At 30.3% G+C, this 22,482-nt stretch overlaps 1 protein-coding gene across 2 annotated transcripts in view; it reads right to left on the minus strand.

Moving 5' to 3' along the window:
* LOC100209282 (heat shock factor protein) overlaps positions 1-22,482 on the minus strand; it is a 123,834-nt gene that overhangs the window by 21,179 nt on the left and 80,173 nt on the right. For both annotated transcript variants that reach the window (XM_065820321.1, XM_065820320.1), the window contains one exon: positions 10,169-10,275. In XM_065820321.1, coding sequence (XP_065676393.1) covers positions 10,169-10,275 — 107 coding nt within the window. The remainder of the gene's footprint in view (positions 1-10,168; positions 10,276-22,482) is intronic.

The following is a 22,482-nucleotide window of genomic DNA, read 5'->3' on the forward strand; positions in this document are numbered from 1 at the left end:
TTTGAAAAAGCTACGTTTAAGGAATAAGATGTTCAGTAAGTTAAACCCTTGTACTTCAGAATTGAAGTTTGGAGTTAGTTGATGTTAATGTTGCTTGATGTTGATGTTGCTTTATTACAATTTGAGCGGCCTACTTCATTTTTTATTACCTCATGTAAATTACAACTATTCTAACAGCTAGAAAAATTTCTCTCACTGATCTGTCAAACAACTCACAATTTGTAAAAAGAACTGTAAAACTTTTATCTGAAGCCTTAAAAAAAAGTTTATGGAAGAGTGAAGAGGCATAGTTGCATGCTGGTTAAAAACTAGTGCAGAATAGAAACCAAGAGAAATGTGACTATTGCATACTTTCTTAAAAGCAATTTTATCATCTTTTATGTTACAAAAAAAATATTGAAAATGACAAACATTTCTTTAAAATGCAGTTTGTTGTTTCCTCTAACATAAGAAAAATAAAAAGTTATTGTATTGCAGTAATAAATACAAAAAATTAGATAAACCATATGCAGGGCGCAAATGCATCAGATAAAAATTCTAGATTCCATTAAACTAACCTAAATCAAATCAGAACTCTCTGTGAACACTCTTAAATAAAAAAAAATCTTACTAAAAAAAAAAAGGATTATAATATTTTTGAGAAAAGACAAAAGTAGTCGAAAACTTTGAAAAGATTTCCCATAATTACCTTAAGTCCAAATTAGCTGATTTTGTTGGAACCATGATTATATATATGTATCACATAAATCCCAAAGTGAGCCAATGTGTTCAAAAAAAAAAAAAAATCATTAAAAGATCCGGCCCAGATATGAAAACAGTATTCCATACAAGACCGGATTTGAGATTTATAGAGATAGAGAATAGAATCCGAAGTAAGAAAGTGACGAGCTCGATAAAGAGATGCAACCTTAGCAGATGCTAACTTTAAGAAATACTAACTAATCAATTGAATGATTAGAATTATTAACACAAGTTAAAGAAATATTGTGTTGGCAGTTGTTTCATTTGACAAATGTAATGAGCACTATTATTAAAAGTTCTAGGATTTATACTATGACTTTGTTATAACTATATTTATTATATAGTTTAATTAAATGTAATTTTTATCAGTCACTTTAAAATATATGATTCTTTATATAAAGATATTTAACATTTCAAACAATAATATTAGCTTTACACGTTTGTCTTTTTTTAACTTTATGTGCTGAAGTTAAAAGAAAAAAGATAAGAATCCGAAGTAAGAAAGTGTCGAGCTTAATAAAGATATAAAAAAAGAAGAGGCTTTTATTTTTTTTAAAACATCTTCGCTTCCAACAAAGCTGCATTAGAGTTGGAAGTTACTGGAAGAGAAAAGATAAAGATTGTAGAGCAAGATAATGATTGACAGATGACTTAAAGGATTGCAAATTATATGAATCAGTAAAGCAAGATGAAGGAAGCGAATTCCAAAGAACTGATGTTTGAGGAAAAAAACTAGAGGAATAAGAGTTTTTGGAGCACTTAGGAACGGTCACAGAAAAAGGATAAACAAGAATGAATTTTAGTAGATGGCACAAGAGACACTAGCACTTTAGAGCAGTGCCCATTATAGTATTTGTAGAAAAGAAAAGAGAAGCAACACTACAACGACATGATAATGGTTGGAGGTTGGCTGCAAGAGCATGTCCAACTATGGTTACAATGCGTTTTTGCACCTTGTCTAAAAGAGAAAGGACATCATTCAAAGATTTGTCCCAGATATGGCGACAGTATTCCATACAAGGCCAGATTTGAGATTTATAGAGATAGAAAATAGAATCCAAAGTAAGAAAGTGCCAAGCTCAATAAAGAGATGTAACCTTAGCAGATGCTAATTTTGCAACAGATTTAATATATGGTTTCCAAGAAAGATCATAGTAAGAGTTAATCCTAGAAGATGAAGAGTGGATGACTCATCAAGTACATTACCGTTCATAAATATTGGAAGATCTAAATTATTGCGATAACAATCGGCTGAAAAAAATTGAATTTAATCTGTCTTGAAGTTCACCAGCCACTGTGAGCCCTATGCTGTAGCAGAAGTGAGATCCTTTTCAAACTCAAATGCCCCCTCCAAGCAATCAGAGAGTGTTGGCTTCTTATCACGACAAGAATAAATGGTAGTATCATCAGCAAACAATGCCACCTTAGATGTGAGAAAACCTGAAAGATCGTTAATGTAAATTAAAAAGAGTGTAGGGCCAAGATTAGAACCTTGAACAACCCCAGAAGTTATAGAATAAGAAGAAGAGTGCTGTCCATCGAGGACAACTTTTATACTATCATTGGGAAGGAAGGATTCAATAATCTTAAAGATGTTGCCAGATACAGATGTCTAAGCAGGAAATCACTTTAGAAAAAGAAGCTGGAGTGATACGAATGTCAAGCAATGGATCAACCTGTTTGTTGGAAATATCAGGTAGAACACAACTAGTGGAATCAAGAGATGATATTGATGAAAAGTTTTTAGCAAACAATTCAGCTTTGTCTTTAGGTGAGGTGACAAAGTCTGAACCATACAAGAGAGGTGGAATTAAAGATTTGCGCTTATTATTAATACTATTAAAGATTCTTCAGAAGTCACAAGAGCCTAATTTTTGAGATAAGATACGAGATTTCATGACCTGAGAATAGCGGGCTTTGGCATTAGTCAAAACCTTTTTACAATGGTTTGTAGAAGTAATAAACAGACATCTGTTTTCTGGAGAATTGTTTTGCTGATAGATATGGAAGTAACGGTTTCGATTGGCAATCATAGCAGCACAATGTGAGGAAAACCATGGAGGAGAGTGAGGCTTGACCTGGAATTGCCCAAGGAAACAAAAGATTCCATGCCAGCCTGAATCCACGAAGATATGTAAGAAGCACATTTGTCGACAGGAAGACAAAAGATTTCTACTTAAGGCCATCACAAAGAAAATCACGGGAAAAATCTCAGTCAGATTTAAGGTAGTTGTAAGAGGTACGATAATAGGGGGATTCAGGTGATGAAGAAGAATGAGATATTAGTTTTAGAGAGATCAAACTGTGAAGCACCTAAGGGTGAATGTGGAGAAACTGAGCACTGACTAGGATCAGAAACAAGACATAAGTCGAGAAGAGAAGGTAAATGATTCGGGGTTGTCTAGAAAGCAAGTTGGAAAGATGACTATTTGAGTTAGGGGTTGAGAAAGGCAAACGTTGTGGGCTTTAATGCCTGCAGAATCACTGACACTAGAGCCAAGCCATTCAGTGTAATGAGCATTAAAGTCACCGACAACAACATAGGCTGATGGATAAAGAGAGGCCATGGTCAATATGATCAAAAATAACATCAAAAAGAGTGCAGTCTTGAGATGAAGGAGAGCGATATAGAACAAAGAGAAAGGCAATAGAGTGAAGTGGTGCTAAACAAAAGCATATAAAAGAATAGTCTGTGGATTCAAACCTAGATTCAGGAAAAATGGGTATATTCTTACGAATGTAAATGCCCAGGTCAAGCATGTGACTATTGGAGTCTTTACGAATTAAAATAAGATAACCATCAACACTAAAATCGAAAGATGAGACAGCTGAACTCAAATTAGTCTCACAAAGACCAAGTAGGTCTGGTGAATTTTGCAAAAGATAAGACTCAGCAGAACAAAAGTTACTTTGAAGACCACGAATATTAGTGAATGATAGGTTTAGAGAACTTGGTAATGATGATGGTTTTTTGTATTTTATAGTTTTTGTAACATTCATTTTTAAATTTGTTGAAGAACTTGACTCAAAGCATAGATAGTACTCAAAACACTATTTAATAGCCCAAGCAATTGCCACATTACTATTAATAAACCCTAAGCCGTAACAAAGGGCTCCAAATGTGGCCTCGGCAATGCTCATCTAAAGTACAAACAGGGACACCATCCATTTTAGCTGTTGATGGAATCAGCCTCTCTGAGAGCTACCACAGCATTTGGGAAACCTGACTACCAGCTGGCCTCAGAACCATAAAACTGAGTTTTAAAGCTGTCCCCTTATTAGGAGATAATAGAATGAGTTGCCTAGTCATAAAAACAGAGACACAAGCAAAACCCATGCAATGAGTCAAGAAGATCCTGCATTGAACACCCTAAACTGGAAATAATGTATTAAAATAAATTTGTGTCAGCCTAATAGATGAAGTTTAGACAGTACTTTTTGTTTAAACAGTTGCTTATTCTGCATTAATCCCTGACACACTGAACCTTCTGTTAAGCAATGCCTAGCATTTATGATTGTGGATGCATTCAATGCCGATGGTTGCCCTGGCCTTCACTTTTACTACTAAGTAAGAGTCTTCTACAGCTTGTGACCTAGACTCCTACAGCTTGTGGCCCGAGCAATATACCTGTTATTGTCTTGTAGAGGTGTTCTCCGGAGCTGCTGTCTATACTCTCAAAACTATTCAACAAATACTTATCAGAGTCTTGTTTTCCAGCCTGCTGGAAAGTGGCATCTGTTATCCCTATTTTCAAAAACTCTGGAGAGCGATCTGATTCGTCTAACTACCGTCCCATTAGTCTTCTTCCTATCATAAGCAAGGTTTTTGAATATTTAATTAACAAACACTTAATTTCTCATCTTGAATCTAATAACTTACTTTCTGACCATCAATATGGATTTTGATCTTCTCGTTATACAGCTGAATTGCTAACAGTAATAACTGATAGGCTTTATCCTGCATTAGATGAAGGTGGAGAGGTTAAGGCCATCGCTCTTGACATTTCAAAAGCGTTTGATAAAGTTTGGCATGCTGGTCTTCTCCATAAGCTTTCTTCTTATGGTGTATCTGGCAACATCTTTAAGATTATTGAATCCTTCCTTTACAATCGTAGTATAAAAGTTGTCCTTGATGGACAGCACTCTTCTTTTTATTCTGTAACTTCAGGGGTTCCTCAAAATTCTATCCTTGGCCCTATACTCTTTTTAATTTACATTAACAATCTTCCAGATATTCTCACATCTAAGGTGGTATTGTTTGCTGATGATACTACCATTTATTCTTGTTGTGATAAGAAACCAACACTCTCTGATTGCTTGGAGGGGGCATTTGAGCTTGAAAAGGATCTCACTTCTGCTACAGCATGGGGCTCACAGTGGCTGGTGAACTTTAATTCAGATAAAACTCAATTTTTTCAGCCAATCGTTATTGCAATAATTTAGATCTTCCTATATTTATGAACGGTGATGTAATTGATGAGTCATCTACTTTTCATCTTCTAGGATTAACTCTTACTTCCAATCTTTCTTGGAAACCATATATCAAATCAGTTGCAAAGTTAGCATCTGCTAAGGTTGCATCTCTTTATTGAGCTTGTCACTTTCTTACTTCGGATTCTATTCTTTATCTCTATAAATCTCAAATCTGGCCTTGTATGGAATACTGTTGCTATATCTGGGGCGGTTCTTCTAATGATGCCCTTTCTCTTTTAAACATAGTTGGACCTGCTCTTGTAGCCAACCACCAACCATCATCACATCATCGTAATGTTGCTTCTCTTTCTCTTTTCTACAAATACTATAATGTGCACTGCTCTAAAGAGCTAGTGTCTCTTGTTCCATCTACTAAAATTCATTCTTGTTTATCCTTTTTCTGTGACTGTTCCCAAGTGCTCCTAAAATGCTTATTCGTCTAGTTTTTTTCCTCGAATATCAGCTCTTTGGAATTCGCTTTCTTCATCTTGTTTTCCTGATTCATATAATTTGCAATCCTGTAAGTCGTCCGTCAATCGTTATCTTGCTCTACAATCTTCATCTTTTCTCTTTCAGCTTGCAGCCTTGTTGGAAGCAAGATGTAAAAAAAAAAAAAAGAAAAAAAAAAAAAAGGGAAATAAATATAAATAGTTCATTTTGATGTTTTTGACTTGTGGCTATGTAAATTACTTGATTAAACCTCATTATAAACTGTTGGGTAAATGTGAAAGATGAAACTTCTAAACAGAACCCAACTCCACTAGCAGATCTGAGAAAAACTTTAACATATATTTTAACACTATTTTATAAATAATCTTTTTGGAAGGTGTTTTTATAAAATGTTTTATTTTTAAAATTTGCATAAAACTTTGCTTCTTTTTAGACACTGTTTGAGATACTTTGAAAAAAAATATTTTTTGATAATATTAGAGACTCATTAATGATTAAAGGGCTTACGCTACCCCTAAAAAATAATTTCTATAAAGAAATATTTGTAAACTGGTGCTATTTTAAAATATAGAACACTTTTAAGGGATCAGGGATATATATGTGTGTATGTGTATTTGTGTGTGTATGCATGCGTTTACTGGATTTGATTTTTGTTAAACTTCAACAAAAAGTATAAATATATATATATATATATATATATATATATATATATATATATATATATATATATATATATATATATATATATAAAATTTAACTACAATAGCAGCAAATAACAAAGTTACTTTATGTAACTGACATTTGACAACAGAACTTAGTTGTATGTAGATTATGATTGCAAGATAGAATATTAGTAAACTTTTAAACTTACTAATATTTGTATTATTTCAAGAAAATGATTTGCTGATAAGGTGGAGCATAAGAGTAGAGAATCCTTGGAGAATTATTTGCACTTATAAAAACCAAGACTTCATCCTTAAAAATCAAATGTAAACTGCTCCCAGTGTATGGAACATGCTCCCAGTGTATGGAAAGAACGGACAAGAGTGTATGGAAATAATGGATTAAAATGTAGAGAAAAAATGAATGAGAGTGTATGGAAATATACTTTCAGATCTCGCTCATCTCGGTCATTTTTCTATCTCGGAAATCTCGGTCATTTTTCTATATTGGAATCTTGGTCTGGGAATACCGAGAAAATAAATGTGAAAATATAAAAACCGAGATTATTGAAAACCTTCAAAATTTAAGCTTTCGTTTTTTAATGAAAGAAGAGTCAAAACGTTTTTGAAGAGCCCTCAGAAGAGTTTTTGAACGTTTTTGAAGAGCCCTCACAAGAGCCCTCAGCATAAATTTTCTCACAAAGAAAATTTTCTCACATATTTTTATGAAGGAAACAGGTGAAAAATAAAAAGCGCTAATTTTGAAGATTTTTAATACCTTTAAGTGATCTCAGTTTTAATGTTTTTAAAAATCGTATAAGTTGCAATTGCAGTGCAATGTTTTGTCATTTATTATTCTATTGATAATGAGATTTGTCACATAAAAAGTAAAAATATATTAAATAAAAAGACTGTATTAAACTAAAAAGTAAGTGTTTATTAAATTTATTCATAAAAAAATTATTTAAATTTATGAAATTTAGTATAGCAACTGCAACTTTATAATGATTTTAAAAATTGAACAGATTCAAATATTGAAATGGAAAAAATTGCGAGAGGAACTTATTTGAAATAGCAATACTACTGTTTTCAAAAAATGACAAGTTTCAAGTTGAATGCACATTGTGCAAAGGAAAAATTCATCAAACGAACAGTACAAAACATTTTTTAATGTGAAACTAACATTGACTGACAAAATTGTTACTAAGCTAGCATCTAATATTGGACTTTTCAACCAAGGTGCGAATCCATCAGTGCAAAAACTGATTGAAAATTACACAAAGGTTAAAGGTCCCAAAAACGTCAAGAGAGTACATTGCACAACTTATAGTTCATCAGCGTATGAGAAGGAAATAACGCTGATAAAATCCAATGGAGGAAAGTTTTCCTACGTGAGTGATGAGGCAACATTTGAATAAATTAAAGTTATGAACATCCATATTTTTGGACCCAACAATTACAATCAAAATATTGGTATGATCGAAATGAGAAAAGAATGATGCTAAAACCTTTTTGAGATTGCAAAATTATCAATTAATGACCTTCGGCATTGATTCTGACCAAGATTGCATTGGTCAAACTATTTATAGGGCAAGTATTTGCACTAAATCTGCTTGTCTCTCACAACGACTTTATCACATTTGCTATGGTCATGGAATCCATCTTTGTGTGACACGAGTACTAAAATGTAAAAAGATAATTACAGATATCAATCAAGCAAATAAGAATTTATTATCAGATTAAAGCGAAGAAGAATCAGATATAGAGAGTGGACATGTTAGCATCAACCTCTCAGAGTTTTTGCAATGCACCAAGCATGCTTAGTTTAGAAATAAATGAAATGGAAAAATAATAAATAAAAGAAAATGCTTAATCTCTTGGAATCAAATTCAATTTGCTAGTTCTTGATGTCAGAACTCGATGGAACAATGCATTAAAAATGTTGAAAACTTTCAAAGACATGATCCCAGCTATAAAAAAAAACTCTTAAATCATTTGGACATGATTGGCCTGATTATTTTAAGACAAGCATTCCTGAATTAGTAGCAACTCTTCAACCATGTAAAATGGCTATGGATGCCATGAGTGGCAATGATGCTGACTTGAACATTGCAGAAGGCACTTTAAAATTTTTGTTAGAGGAAATGCGAACAAAGAAAAGTTTTATTTGTGCTCGTTTTATTGAAGAAATTGATATAGAAATTCTTAAAAGACGTCCGATCTTAACTGTTAGTCTGCTCAAATTTCTCAACAATCTATGAGTTCTTGAAGAGCCGAAAGTGTGCCGATTCTTACTCTCATCAAATAAAGAAATTATTGAAGAAGCGAAAAGACTCTGGCTTAAACATTTTTTCACTCCATCCAGTAATGATGACAGTGATGATGTTGTGGAAATTGCTCATCAGACAGTTGAACAGACTCTTAATGATGATGAAGTTATGTCTTCTCGTTTCGTTAAAACGTTGAACAACTTTAAACTTTGTTCCAAAGCTCAAAGATCCACCTAGAAAGGAAAGAGAATCCAATGCCCGACAACAAATCCAAGTCAATTATAATGTAGCTGTTAAATCAATACCTAATGATTTGACTGCTGATGAATTTAACAGCTATATTACAACTGGATTCAAATCAGAAAAGTTATGCATGTTAAAAAATATGTTGAAATTAATCAAGCCAACACCGATTTCGATGTGAACAAAATTTTTCAATTTCAAGCAACCACCGTAATAAAAAACGGGAGAGAATGACAGCTACAACTTTGAATGACTTACATCTTTTGAAAAGTTTTTTCAAGAGTCAACATTAATTTGATAAATGTAGAAAACTTATGGTTCATTAATATAATAATAACAAAAAATTATAAAACACAAATTTTTCGGAAAATTTCAGTTTATTTTCATAGTTTTTACATTTTTTAAAAAACCTTGGTTTTATCACAGTTTCGTACAAGATCTCGCCTCGGAAAAATATTGTCTTGTATGGACAGAGAACCAAAACGAAAAAGAATCAGAGATTCAAAAAGTATAGTATGGAAAGAATGGATAAAAGTATATGGAAAGGTTGGATAAGAGTGTACGGAAAGAATGGATAAAAGTATATGGAAAGATGGGATAAGAGTGTACGAAAAGATTGGATAAAAGTGTATAGAAAGATTAGATAAGAATGTATGGAAAAATGGATAAAAGTGTATGGAAAGATTGGATAAACGTGTATGGAAAGAAGAAATAACAATCAGGTATATGAGTTGCATTAGTCTAAAGGAAAGAAATCAAGTTGTAAGCTAAGGTAAATGTTGGGAATAGTTATCTAACCTGACAGAACCTACCAGAGAATTGTTAATTATGATGATGTTGATGAAGAAGATAACAATGAAATCTCCTCATCATTTTTATTAGAAACCTTAATTTTTAAATAAATTATTACAAATTTTAAATTTTTATTATAAATCAAAAAAAGTTCATTTTTAATCATTATTATCATTATCATTGTAATTTATATTTTAAAGTAATTATACTTTAAAATAAATATACTTTATAATAAAAATACTTTAAAATGATTATACTTTAAAATAAATATATTTTAAAAATAAATACATTTCAAAATAAATATAGATATGCATATTTTAAACTATTTAAAAATCTTTATAAAACATTTCTATCTGGAATACTGACCCTTAATTTAAAATTAAGGTGATACAGCAATAGAGCATTTGCTTTCTAAACAAGATATAGAGTTTTAACCCTACACTGTACCTGGTAGAACCCTGCTCAAACTGTTTCTCAAAGCAGTGACCTTGTTTATCAAGGAATATGTTAAGCCAGAGTGATTTAAATTTTACTTACGCCTTAACTATGCTAAACTTTTCTTCGACCAAGTCATTTTGCATTTTTAGGCGTTCAATATCTTCAACAAATAAAGTCATTGATTTTGTATCATCTTTAATATGAACCTAAACAACAGCAAAACTAAAAACTTTAAAAAGAGAGAATGATTAAAAAATTATTCTTGTTGTCTCTTTAAAGGGATCCCAAACTTCTAAGACATATTGTGTTCATATTAAAGAGAATGATAAAAAAAATGCTTGCACTAAATTTTTTTGGTTAAAACTAAAGAATAAATGCGTACCAAGAAAAACTAACTTTTTAGTCAAAGTTCGCTTTCTCCATTTTGTTAAATGCCAAAAGTCAGCATAATATGTGCCACAATCTACAGACTTGATAATTTATTTAAGTGCATTTTATTCCTAAGAGTTTTAGTACATGACGCCATCGATTTTTTTGATTGCTATATAATTGATCTTTTACACAAACAAAAAAATCAATGACGCCATGTACTAAAACTCTTAGGAATATAACGCACTTGAATAAGTTATCAAGTTCGTAGATTGTGACATAAAATACGCAGACTTTTTGGCCTACAACCAAAACAGAGAAGTCGAGCTTCAATAAAATAAAAAAGTTTTTCTTGGTACGCATTTATTCTTTTGTTTTATTTAAAAAAACTTAGCCCAAACATTTTTTTAAATTATTCTCTTTAACATGAACACAACATGTCTCGGGGGTTTGGGATCCTTTTAAGAAAACCAAATATATGCAAAAACTGAAGCATCAAAATATTATCAATCACCTAATAACAAAAATCGCTTGTCTTGATATTACAATTAATCACATAGTATAATATTAGCAATAACTTATAGTATAATTGCTTTTTCACACTAACTTAAATCTAAAATTTTTATCTCTATAGAAAAAAATACTGTAACTTAATTTTTTTAAATTATTTTTATTTTATTTATGTACGTTATCAGTTTTTTTCAATTTTTGGAACAAAATGAATTTAGTTTTATCAGCACTCAGAGAAAGTTTGATACTTGTGATTAACAACATGATTTTAACTGATAATACTTCAAGCATGCAGTAGTGGTGTAGTGGTAAAGCGCTTGCTTCATAAGCGAGAGGTTCCGAGTTCGATCCCCACCACGTCCCTGGTGGTACCGCGCTCAACTTGTTTCTCCGCGCAGCGGCCTTGTTCGTCAAGGTTCGTGTTTCGGAGTTATAGAGTTGAGAGAGGGTTATAACCACTATTAAGTAGCCTCTTCATCTGTAGTGGCTTTATCGGCCTTGAGGAGGTGAATAACAAAAAAAAACAAAAAAACACAAAAAAAAAAAAAAAAAAGCAGCATAAAACTGCAATATTTGTGACCATTCAGCACAAAGACATTGTCAAGTTCAAAATAGTGTTTTACACATGATGAAAAATGTGACCTGATCATTATAAAGTAAGTTTGATTGATTCTATCACCAAAGCATATTAGGGTGATGCATAAAGTGTACACAAAATTTTTTTTGTTGAAATATTGATGTCTCATCCTTTCATTTGGTTCCAAACATATAAATGAATAAAAATGCAAAATTATATGAAGATTGAAGCATATTTAGGGGTAGCTCAAAGACTTAGAAATCTGAAAATAATATCCGAAAACGTTGAAAACAAGATACATTACATAATTTGGTTTGTTTTAATCCTTAATATTTCAACATTTCATGCTGTTGTAGATTCATACACAACACAGTATTTTAACAACTTTATCAAGCAATATATAAATTAATTTTAATTTAGTATCTTTTGTTATAGTTTGCCTTCAGCTACTGAAATTGTTGTACTTTGTTGAATGTATGTACAAATGTTTTTTTCTTTTTAATATTCATACTTGTTTTTGTGTCTGTAGTGTACAAACTCTAGCAAATGTTGAATTTACACATTTATTCCACAATTTTAGACAAAAGACAGCATATGGTAGACTGGTAGAGTAAGTGATAATAGGGGATAACAGGGAAAATAATTGGAAAACCTGAAAAGATTTGAATAAAATATATAGAAATATTCTTAAATGTTATTCTGTTTTTTAAAGTGTACTAAATCAGTTAAATTACCAATATCTTAGAGTATTAAACAATAAACATCATATTTATTTACAAGAGTGTGGTTATAGAATTATCTACATATTTTGCAATAAAATTAAAATAATTTCACTAATCTGTTTTTTTTTTGTAGAAAATAGCAGACCCTCCAAAAACAAGTCGGGCAAAAATTAGTTTGGAAAATAGACTAACACAAAGTGCAACTGAGATGTGGTTGATTGGTCCAACAAGTGATGCACTATTAGGTAGTAAATAGCCTTCAACTAAACAAGCTTTGTCTCAATTTTTTTACCAGCATGGGCGAGAAAAATGTATTATCCATGAAAGTGCTGTTTCTGTCGCACGAGAAGTTTATGCTCTTTTGGGCCAAGGCAAGAATACCTGTCCAGGCCGAACACCATGTTATAGAGAAGATAAAAAAAATAGTTGACACTTACCAGAAGTTAAGAAAGAACAAGAGGTGTTTCACTGAAACTCAAAAACATAGTGAGTCTCACTTTATGAATGAAATAGAAGAGTTATTTGATATAGCTCATGAGAACGCAATGAATATCATGACGATTGAAGTGGACAAGGAGTTTCTAAGAATGCAAAGAGCAGGAAGACAAGGATGCATGCTTGCAGTTGATCAGAAATTGTTTAAAAAGGAGAAGACAATAGCAGAAGGAAAAGCTCAAGTTGAACAACGTGCAGAAAAGGAAAAGATACGAAAAGAAAGTATTGAAAAAACTCCTTCAATGTATTTACCAGACTTGGAAGATGACAATATTGAAATCAATGCTGAATCAGATGAATGCGAATCAAATGACAATTTTGAACCTAAAAGAAAGATACCGAAAAAATCCAAAACCGCAACAATTATGTCACCGGAGCTTGCAGCTGCATTAGACTGAACATAAATGTTGGATCGAGAGGCAACTTTTACTATTGCTGCAACTGCCAAGAGTTTAGGACATAATGTTGAAGGTTTATCCTTGTCATTTAGTACTATTCGAAGAGCCAGAATTAAAAACAGAAAAGAAGCAGCTGAATTTAATCCTGATATACCACTAGTTGTACATTGGGACAGCAAATTACTACCAGACATTACAAGTTTGATTTCGGAAAAAGTCGATCGTTTAACAATTTTGGTAACAGGAGAAAATACGGAAAAGTTGCTTGGAGATCTCAAACTTGTGACCGGAACAGGTGCAGCAATGGCGGATGCCACAGTTTGCTGGAACTATATTAATCAAAATGAATTTGAATGTCTTGATGAAAACTTTTTCAGTGGTCCAAAAAATACTTATTTAAATAATCTCAAAGATGCTGCTGCTAGTTTCGCAAAAAATTGTTTACAAACTGTTAGCTAACTAAGAGATGATTATAAGGAATTTTTGGAACTGACAATAATGTTTCTTGGCAATATCCCTCCTAGAGGACAACATTACAATGTGCCAGGTGCATTTCGCCACGCACAGTGGATGGCTAAGGTCATCTACTGTATAAAAATGTACATGTTCCGAAAGCAATTCAAGGTTACTACAAAAGAAGAGAAATCCCTGTTGGAGTTCAATCTGTTTTCAACTCTTCTGTACATGTCTGCATGGTTTTCTAGTCCATTTGAAATTAATGAAGAAATTTGAATCGTACAAAATAATTAACAAAAAATTTAGCGAGAAAGCAACAGTTGCATTAAAACACCATTTATGGTACTTGAACGAAGAACTCATTGGATTGAGTTTTTTTTCAAGTAATCTATCACATAAAACAAAACAAAAAATGATTGAAAGATTGAATAACGAACCACAAGAAGACAACCTGAAAAGATTGGGAAATGTTAATGACATTGATTTGAAGTCGATTGAAGATTTTGTAACTTCAAAAACATTAGCATTCTTTCGGGAATTGATGAACAGGCTTTGCTTGACATTGATCCAGTAAGCTGGGACAGAGATGACATTTACAAAAAGGCTAAAAACAAAGTGAATGGATTGAGAGTTGTTAATGACTGTGCTGAAAGAGGTGTAGCTTTAATCACACAGTATAATGAAATACTGACCAAGAACAAGGAGCAGAGACAATTTCTTCTGCACGTTGTGCAACAACACAGAGAACAATTCAAAACGGCAAAAAAATTATTACATTTTGAGGGACATCAGGAGAGTACTCCAATGAATTAACTTTCTCGGATTTAATATGTTTAAGTCATAGACTTTCAGTACTGTTATTAATTTTAAATTTGTTAATTAATATGATTAAATTAGTTTGATTAATATGTATTGTTAATGGAAAATATGTAGCCTTGCAGTGATATGATTTTTTCAAAAAAAGTTCACGAAACCAGTTTCCGTGTAAAATTTCAAACCTATTGAGCTACCCCTAAACATCATTTTAAAAAGCTGAAAATTTTCATTTAATTTCTTTATATTATTTGTAACAATACTAGAAGGTGAGACTTTCATATTTTGAAATTTTATTTTTATGCATCATTCTAAAGCATATATATATATATATATATATATATATATATATATATATATATATATATATATATATATATATATATATATATATATATATATGTGTGTGTTTGTGTGTATATATATATATATATATGTGTGTGTTTGTGTGTTTATATATATATATATATATATATATATATATATATATATATATATATATATATATATATATATATATATATATACATATATATATATATATATATATATACACACACACACATATATATATATACATATATACATATATATATATATATACATATATATATATATATACATATATACATGTATATATATATATGTATATGTATATATATATATATATATATATATATATATATACATGTATATATATATATGTATATGTATATATATATATATATATATATATACATATATATATATATATATATATATATATATATATATATATATATTATATATATATATATATATATAACCCTCGGAATTAGGAAAAATGAGGTCGGCAAGTTAATGCTCAATCTTTTAGAGGTTGGCAAAAAAATTTTATACAAAGGTCTTACTATAAAACATAGAAATGAGGATGGCAATATTTTGTCAACCTCAAACACTTTAAGGTCAGCAGTTTGGTCGACATTGCCGAATGCGGAGCCTAATTCCGAGGGTTGTATATATATATATATATATATATATATATATATATATATATATATATATATATATATATATATATATACACACACACAGAAAATGTCTTTTGATAGTCCCAGCGACCTAAAAAATGAAAAATCATTGTTTCTAACTTGCCTGGTTTACTTCAGTAAACAAGGCAAGTTAGAAACTACTTTTTAGATTACAATTTATATCACAGAAACAATAACTGTTATTTAGAGAAAAACAAAACCTTAATCTACTTTATGCTATTAACCTTAAAGGTTTAATTTTGAAAAAGGAAAAAATTTATTGATTAGTGATTAGAGAAACCACTTTAAAAGATGAGATCCCTTTCCTTAATGAACCAAAAAATCACAAGCAAGAGGAGTGCAGAGACAGCTTTCATTAAAGAACAAAAAATTAGTATACAAAAGAGATTCCAACAAAAAATGGGACTAATTGTTGACTATCCAAATTTTGGAGGATCAGAAACTTAAAATGACAGCTTGAGAAACCTTTTCAAATAAAAACCCATTTTCTGAAATTACAGGAATAAACAAAGAATCGCACATATATCAAGTGAATTAGAAATAAATATTGATAAGTTTCACATATATTGTCTGTATTTAAAATTAAAATAATTTTGGCACAAAAAAAACTATTTTGTCCCACTGTTCGTAGGGCGGATTTGAACTTCAAACTTATGGATTGTGAACCAAGTGTTTTACCATAAATCTACTATCGGATTTAATCATTTAATGTAACCAATTAATAAATGAAAATCAATTTTCCTTAATAACAAAACTTGCATAAAAAACCTCCTGGAAACACTTAATTTGTAACCAAATAAATTGCAAACAAAACTCTAGTTGATCAAAAATCTTTCTTGAATTTGCTTATGCATTTGATAAAATCCGCTACTAAAGACTTAGATAAAGCATTCAAAAATGAAATTCTATGTAAAATCCACAAATGGCTAAACTCCTTCCTTCATATATTTCTAAATAAAGCTCTGTTTTTTGTCCAGTATTATTCATTATTTACATTAATAAACTTCCCGAAATTATATCAAAGAACTTCCTGATAATCTTTTTAATTCTACCCAAAAATGTACACTTATGTTATCAACAATAGTAGATGTTAAATCATTTAGGATATTACTTGACATTTTTGACGATTAATCAACAAAAACTGCATCAAAAGGACATCATCTACTGTTGACATTCTCTGCACTATATACACTGTTGTTTAAATATATTGCAGCTTATGCTGCTACTACTATCAGGGATGCTAAATTGAGGTGCAGAAGTCTCTACATATTCTTGGAATCCTGGGAAGTCCATATGTTTAATGTTTAATGAATGTTTAAATCTCCATGTCATGTGATTATGTGAATGAAAAGTATGCGTTTATAATTTAATTTGCAGATATTTTATTAACCATTATGCAAGTACTTTATTAACCATGCTTAAATGAATAAAACCTTTCATTTCAAATTGCAAAATTTAACAGTGACACAAATTGTGACAAAATATCACATGACAAATGCTTGCTGTAAAAATAAATTTTTTTTATGTGTAAAAAAAGCATAATGACTAATTGCTATGAATGCATTATAAATTAAATATGCTAAACAACTTCTTGAAATGTTTCAATCTAGACAATCCATATAAATATGTATCTAGTCAAAATTTAAACACTGTTTACAAAAGCATGTAATAATTTCAAATATGTATTATCTTTTATCAATAACTGTCAATTATTTTTTAAGTATAAGTGTGCATTTAACAACTTTTTCTGTAACATTAACTTGCTACTACTTTCTGCACTTTATTGCTAAATTAACAAGCTAGACAAAAGCTAAAAAACCAGTTGAAAAAAGCTGGAAAAAGCAGATATAAAGATTTCACATTGAAAAACAACAAACAATTAAAATTCTCTTGTCCAACAAATTCTCGTGGGAAGGGTTACACTAACAAAGAACATTTTAAAGGTATAAGCAAACATGTATTCAACAAGTCTTATAAGAGACATCTACTTAATGTACATCAAAGATGATGTTAGAACAAAATTTTAAAATTTGTTTCAATTTCATTCAAATTATCAGTGATAACAACTGAAAATGCATTATAACTTTGATCTAATGTGTTTAATTTCTAATTAAATGTAAAATAATATTTTGTGGGATGTGTAACGTGGGATGTTATACAAATTATGTAAGTTTGGGAAGCATATAAAACAAGAAACAAATAATTTACATGTTCACAATCACTTGCAACAAAACATTCTTACTTTATCTTTATATTTACCATTTGCTGACCTCCACCATTCTTTACCTGTAATGGCCAAAAATTACACATCAGACACAAATTATAAACATTATCATAGTACAGATAAAATTGTGAATGGTTCTAAATATGGTTTAAATGACAATTGCACCTTGCAAAAGTCAAAGTAAATTATGCGCTGATGAGATTTTATGTCCCTCAAAAGCTTGCTAAAACAATCTTGTGTGAAACCTGCCCAGAAAACATGCTTCATAGAAAAATTAAAGTGTTTTGAGTCTCAGTAAATTAATTTGCAAGTAATAAAAGACAAGTTTTTAAAGGTCTTAAATCAACTGATTTTGGTTTAAAGTGTTTCCTTTTAGGTTTAAATCTATTTTTCGAGATTATTAATTGATTTATAAAAATTGAAATTATAAAATTTAAATTTATATAAAAAAAAGTCTTTTGCAGTTGTTTAAAAACATATTTTATTCTAAAATTATTTTCTCTAGGTGTTCAATTGGAAATCTATTCAAAAGCTTTAAGCTTATTCAAAAGTAGCATCTTATTTTGCATTTATACTAGCAATCTTACCATTAAAAAAATGATTGAAAGCTGTTTAGAAAAGTTTGGAATCAGTAGATCTAGCATTTTAAGTTGTAAATTTATTTTTAAATTTGTCCATATTTTTTAAATTCAAGTTATAGTAACTCAAATTTCATTATTAAAATGTTTTTGTTTTTTTAAAATCGAAATTAGCTACATTGAGGCTGCAAGCAACCCCTATTAAGTAATGAGTTACTAAGCAACAAGTTACTAGTAAACAAAGAATAGAGTTAAAGAACAAGAAAATGATTGATAAAAGATTTGCAATAGATGTTTGCAGTAAATAACTAAGTTTAGTTGAAATTCAAGATCAGCTGCCTAATTTAAGCAATTATTCAGAGCAGACTATTTGTCAAGACAACAGAATAAAATTGAGTTAGCAAATAGAATCACTTTAGATATAAGTAATGTCAGGAAAATCATTAATGTAGATAAGAAATAACAAAGGACCAAGGATAGAATCTCAAAAAATTCTTGAGGTACCCCAGGAGCTAGAAATAAAGAAGAGTGTGGGGCTTCTAGAATGACTTTTATAAAGCGGTTAGAAAGAAATGATTTGATAATCTCAAAAAATTTCTCAGATACACCATGTAAAGCAAGCTTATGGAGAAGTTGAAAAATTGAACACTTAAGATATGTTAAGAGCAATATCCCTTTGTCACAAAGAAAACCCTAAAAAGAATCTCAGTCAGCTTTAGGGTAGTAGTAAGTAGTGCGATGTTAGGAGTCTGAAGCAAAAGTACAAGATGAAAAATTTGTAGAGATACTACTTACTAGGATAACAAAGAGAAACTGAACACAAGTTGAAGTCAGAGACAAATCAAGGAGTGAAGGTAAGTGATTAGGGTTGCCTGGAAAATAAGTCTCAAAGTTAACTATATAAGTAAGAGATAGAAAAATACAGAAGTTTTTAGTTTTAGTGCCAACAGGGTCAGGGCGACTTGGGCGACAGGGTGAATTCAAATGTACTAGTGTTGCAAAGGTAAATTTTTCCAGTAAATTTACCTGAAAATTTTGAAAATTTACCACCTGGTAAAATTTGAAATTTTTTTTAGTTTTATTATTCTTAAAAAATTTACCAGAAAATTTACATCACTAAAATGTACAAACTATTTAAAAATATATATATATATATTGTAGAACTAGATTGTAATATTTTTACCTCATATCAGCCCAATACAAAGGGCCATAACTTCAAAATCAGAAGAGAATAGTTAAAAACTGCAATATTCACCATCAATTCTTAGCTAATAGAGTCTTATCAATGTGGAACTACAACCAGATTTTATCATCAAAAGTGAAAGCTTGAACTTATTCAAAACTCTCATAGATAAATATCTAGATCTATATGATTTGTAATTTATAATTTAATACATTTACCTAGAATAACTACCAATGTATATGCTGTCAAAGTGAGTCAAAAATTCTTAGTTTTTGAACTACTACAGTATTCTATTATATTATGTTCAAATATATATAAAAACTTTTATATACTGTAATTTATAAATATTTACTAAATATTGTACAAAATATAATTTATATTTTGTAAACATCGAGTTAATGCGCAATTTCGGTATCAGCACTATTGAAGAAATTAACAACAAAGATGTTGCTTTTTTCATTGGTGCTCATGCTATAATAACACACCGACATGGGACAAATTATCTTATTTAAAACTCAATTTTGAATTCATATTTTAAATTAAGACAATTAGTGTTTTGCAACCTGTTAAAACCAACTTCTAATTTGACGATCCTAAAAAGGGACTCCAGACCATATTTTACAGTTTAAATGTTAATGGATTAAATTTATCACTTTTTAAGTTAGTATCTCAAAAAACAAAAACCTGTGCATTGGATGGAGGTGCGGGCTGCATTTTAACTTTAAAAATATTTTTGTAAGAGATTTGACATACAACTCTAAGCTCTTTTGCAGATGCAGTTTATATGATTGTTTTGTTTTCTGCTATGAACATTCTAACTTTTTTTTTTAAACATCTTTGCTTCTAACAAGGCTGCAAGCAAATACTAATTAGAGTTGGAAGTTACTGGAAGAGAAAAGATGAAAAGTCTAGAGCAAGATAACGATTGAGAGAAGACTTAAAGGATTACAAATTATATGAATCAGTAAAGCAAGATGAAGGAAGCGAATTTCAAAGAACTGATGTTCGAGGAAAAAAACTAGAGGAATAAGAGTTTTTGGAGCACTTAGGAACAGTCACAGAAAAAGGATGAGACTTATTTGAATGACGAGTAACACAAGAATAAATTTTAGTAGATGGCACAAGAAAAAAAGAAGCAACATTATGATGATGTGATAGTGGTTGGAGGTTGGCTGCAAGAGCAGGCCAAACTATGCATTTACAATGTGTTTACATTTACAATGTAAATACTACGCATTTACAATACAAATACCAGTATTTACAATGCAAATACTACACATTTACAATGCATTTTTGCACCTAGTCTAAAAGAAAAAGAGGATCATTAGAAAATCCGCCCCAGATATGGCAACAGTATTCCATACAAGACCGGATTTGAGATTTATAGAGACAGAGAATAGAATCCGGAGTAAGAAAGTGCCAAGCTCGATAAAGAGATGCAACCTTAGCAGATGCTAATTTTGCAATTGATTTGATATATGGTTTCCAAGAAAGATCATAAGTAAGAGTTAATCCTAGAAGATGAAGGGTATGACTCATCGAGTACATTACCGTTCATAAATATAGGAAGATCTAAATTATTGCGATAACCATTGGCTGAAAAAAATGAGTTTTATCTGAATTAGAATTTACCAGCCACTGTGAGCCCCATGCTGTAGCAGAAGTGAGGTCTTTTTCAAGTTCAAAGGTACACTCCAAGCAATCAGAGAGTGTAGACTTCTTATCATGATAAGAATAAATGTTAATATCATCAGCGAACAATGCCAACATAGATGTGAGAATATAAATTAAAATGTAAATTAAAAAGAGTATAAGGCCAAGGATTGAACCTTGAGGAACCCCTAATGTAACAGGATATGAAGAAGAGGGACAAAATAAAAAAAGCTGTATTAAATGATGTCAACTGTAAGTGTACTCATTTTTTTTTAAAAACAGTATGAAAGCTTTCATACTGTTTTTTTTTAAACCTTACAGAAATTTTTCACTCACAACATAAATTTAGTCTTTTCTTGCACTTAAGGGAGTGTCAATATCATATTGCAAGATATGCATCTTGCAATATGCTAGGTAAAATAGAAATAGATCACTAATGAATATATTAAACAATAACAGACTTAGAATTGCGCCTTGTGGAATGCCAAACAAATTCAAAACTCAGAACAAGAACAGTATTGACTTTTTTTTTTACTCCCAGTTTTCTTTTGGTAACATGCATATGAATAAGCTTTAATACATTTCTGCTAAAACCATAAGCATTAAATTTTGCTAAAAGATAACTTGTTTTCAAAAACGCTATTAATATCCTTATGTAAATACAATTCATAGACTTTTTGATAGGTTTGGTACTAATAGGTCTGTAATTATTTTTGTCTGTTTTAGGATGAATAATTCACAATTTTTAATTGATCAGAGAATTTTAGGGTTGTTTAAGTCATAGCAAACGAAATCAGCAAAAATATCAATTTTTAACAACTTTAGTCGATATATCAGATTTTTGTTGGGTCTTTGAAATTTTATAAGTTATAGTTATTTTATATTATAGTTATATTATTATATTATATTTTATATTATAGTTATATTATTTATATTTTATAAGTTATAAGTTATTAATTACTTCATCAATGATGGTATATTACTTTATCAAATTTTTTTGTTGAAATGAAAAAGATAAAGAAATATCTTATGCATCTCAATACTTAAATGAAGATATGGGCTAGTTATTAAGTTAAATATGACAGTGTCTTGTATTATTAATTATTAAGATGCTCCAGGAGGAATTAATGGTCTTATCACAGAGCACCACAGAGAACAATAGACCATAAATTTCACGCTTCTTTCCTTACCAATGTCGTTTATTGATCTAGAGCCAGCATCAAACCTCAAACCTCCTGGGATGTATCCTGAAATAATCAAAAATTATTTTTAAAATAAATTTTCTGAATAAGATTAACAGGGAGGGAAAGGAAGGGGAGGGAGTGTTGCACTTTTATCAGTAATACATATAAATTGTGATTATAACATGGCTATTTTTATGCCACCTTGTCATGTCATTCAACC

The sequence above is a fragment of the Hydra vulgaris genome, chromosome 15 (assembly GCF_038396675.1).
Source record: "Hydra vulgaris chromosome 15, alternate assembly HydraT2T_AEP".
Lineage (NCBI taxonomy): Eukaryota > Metazoa > Cnidaria > Hydrozoa > Anthoathecata > Hydridae > Hydra > Hydra vulgaris.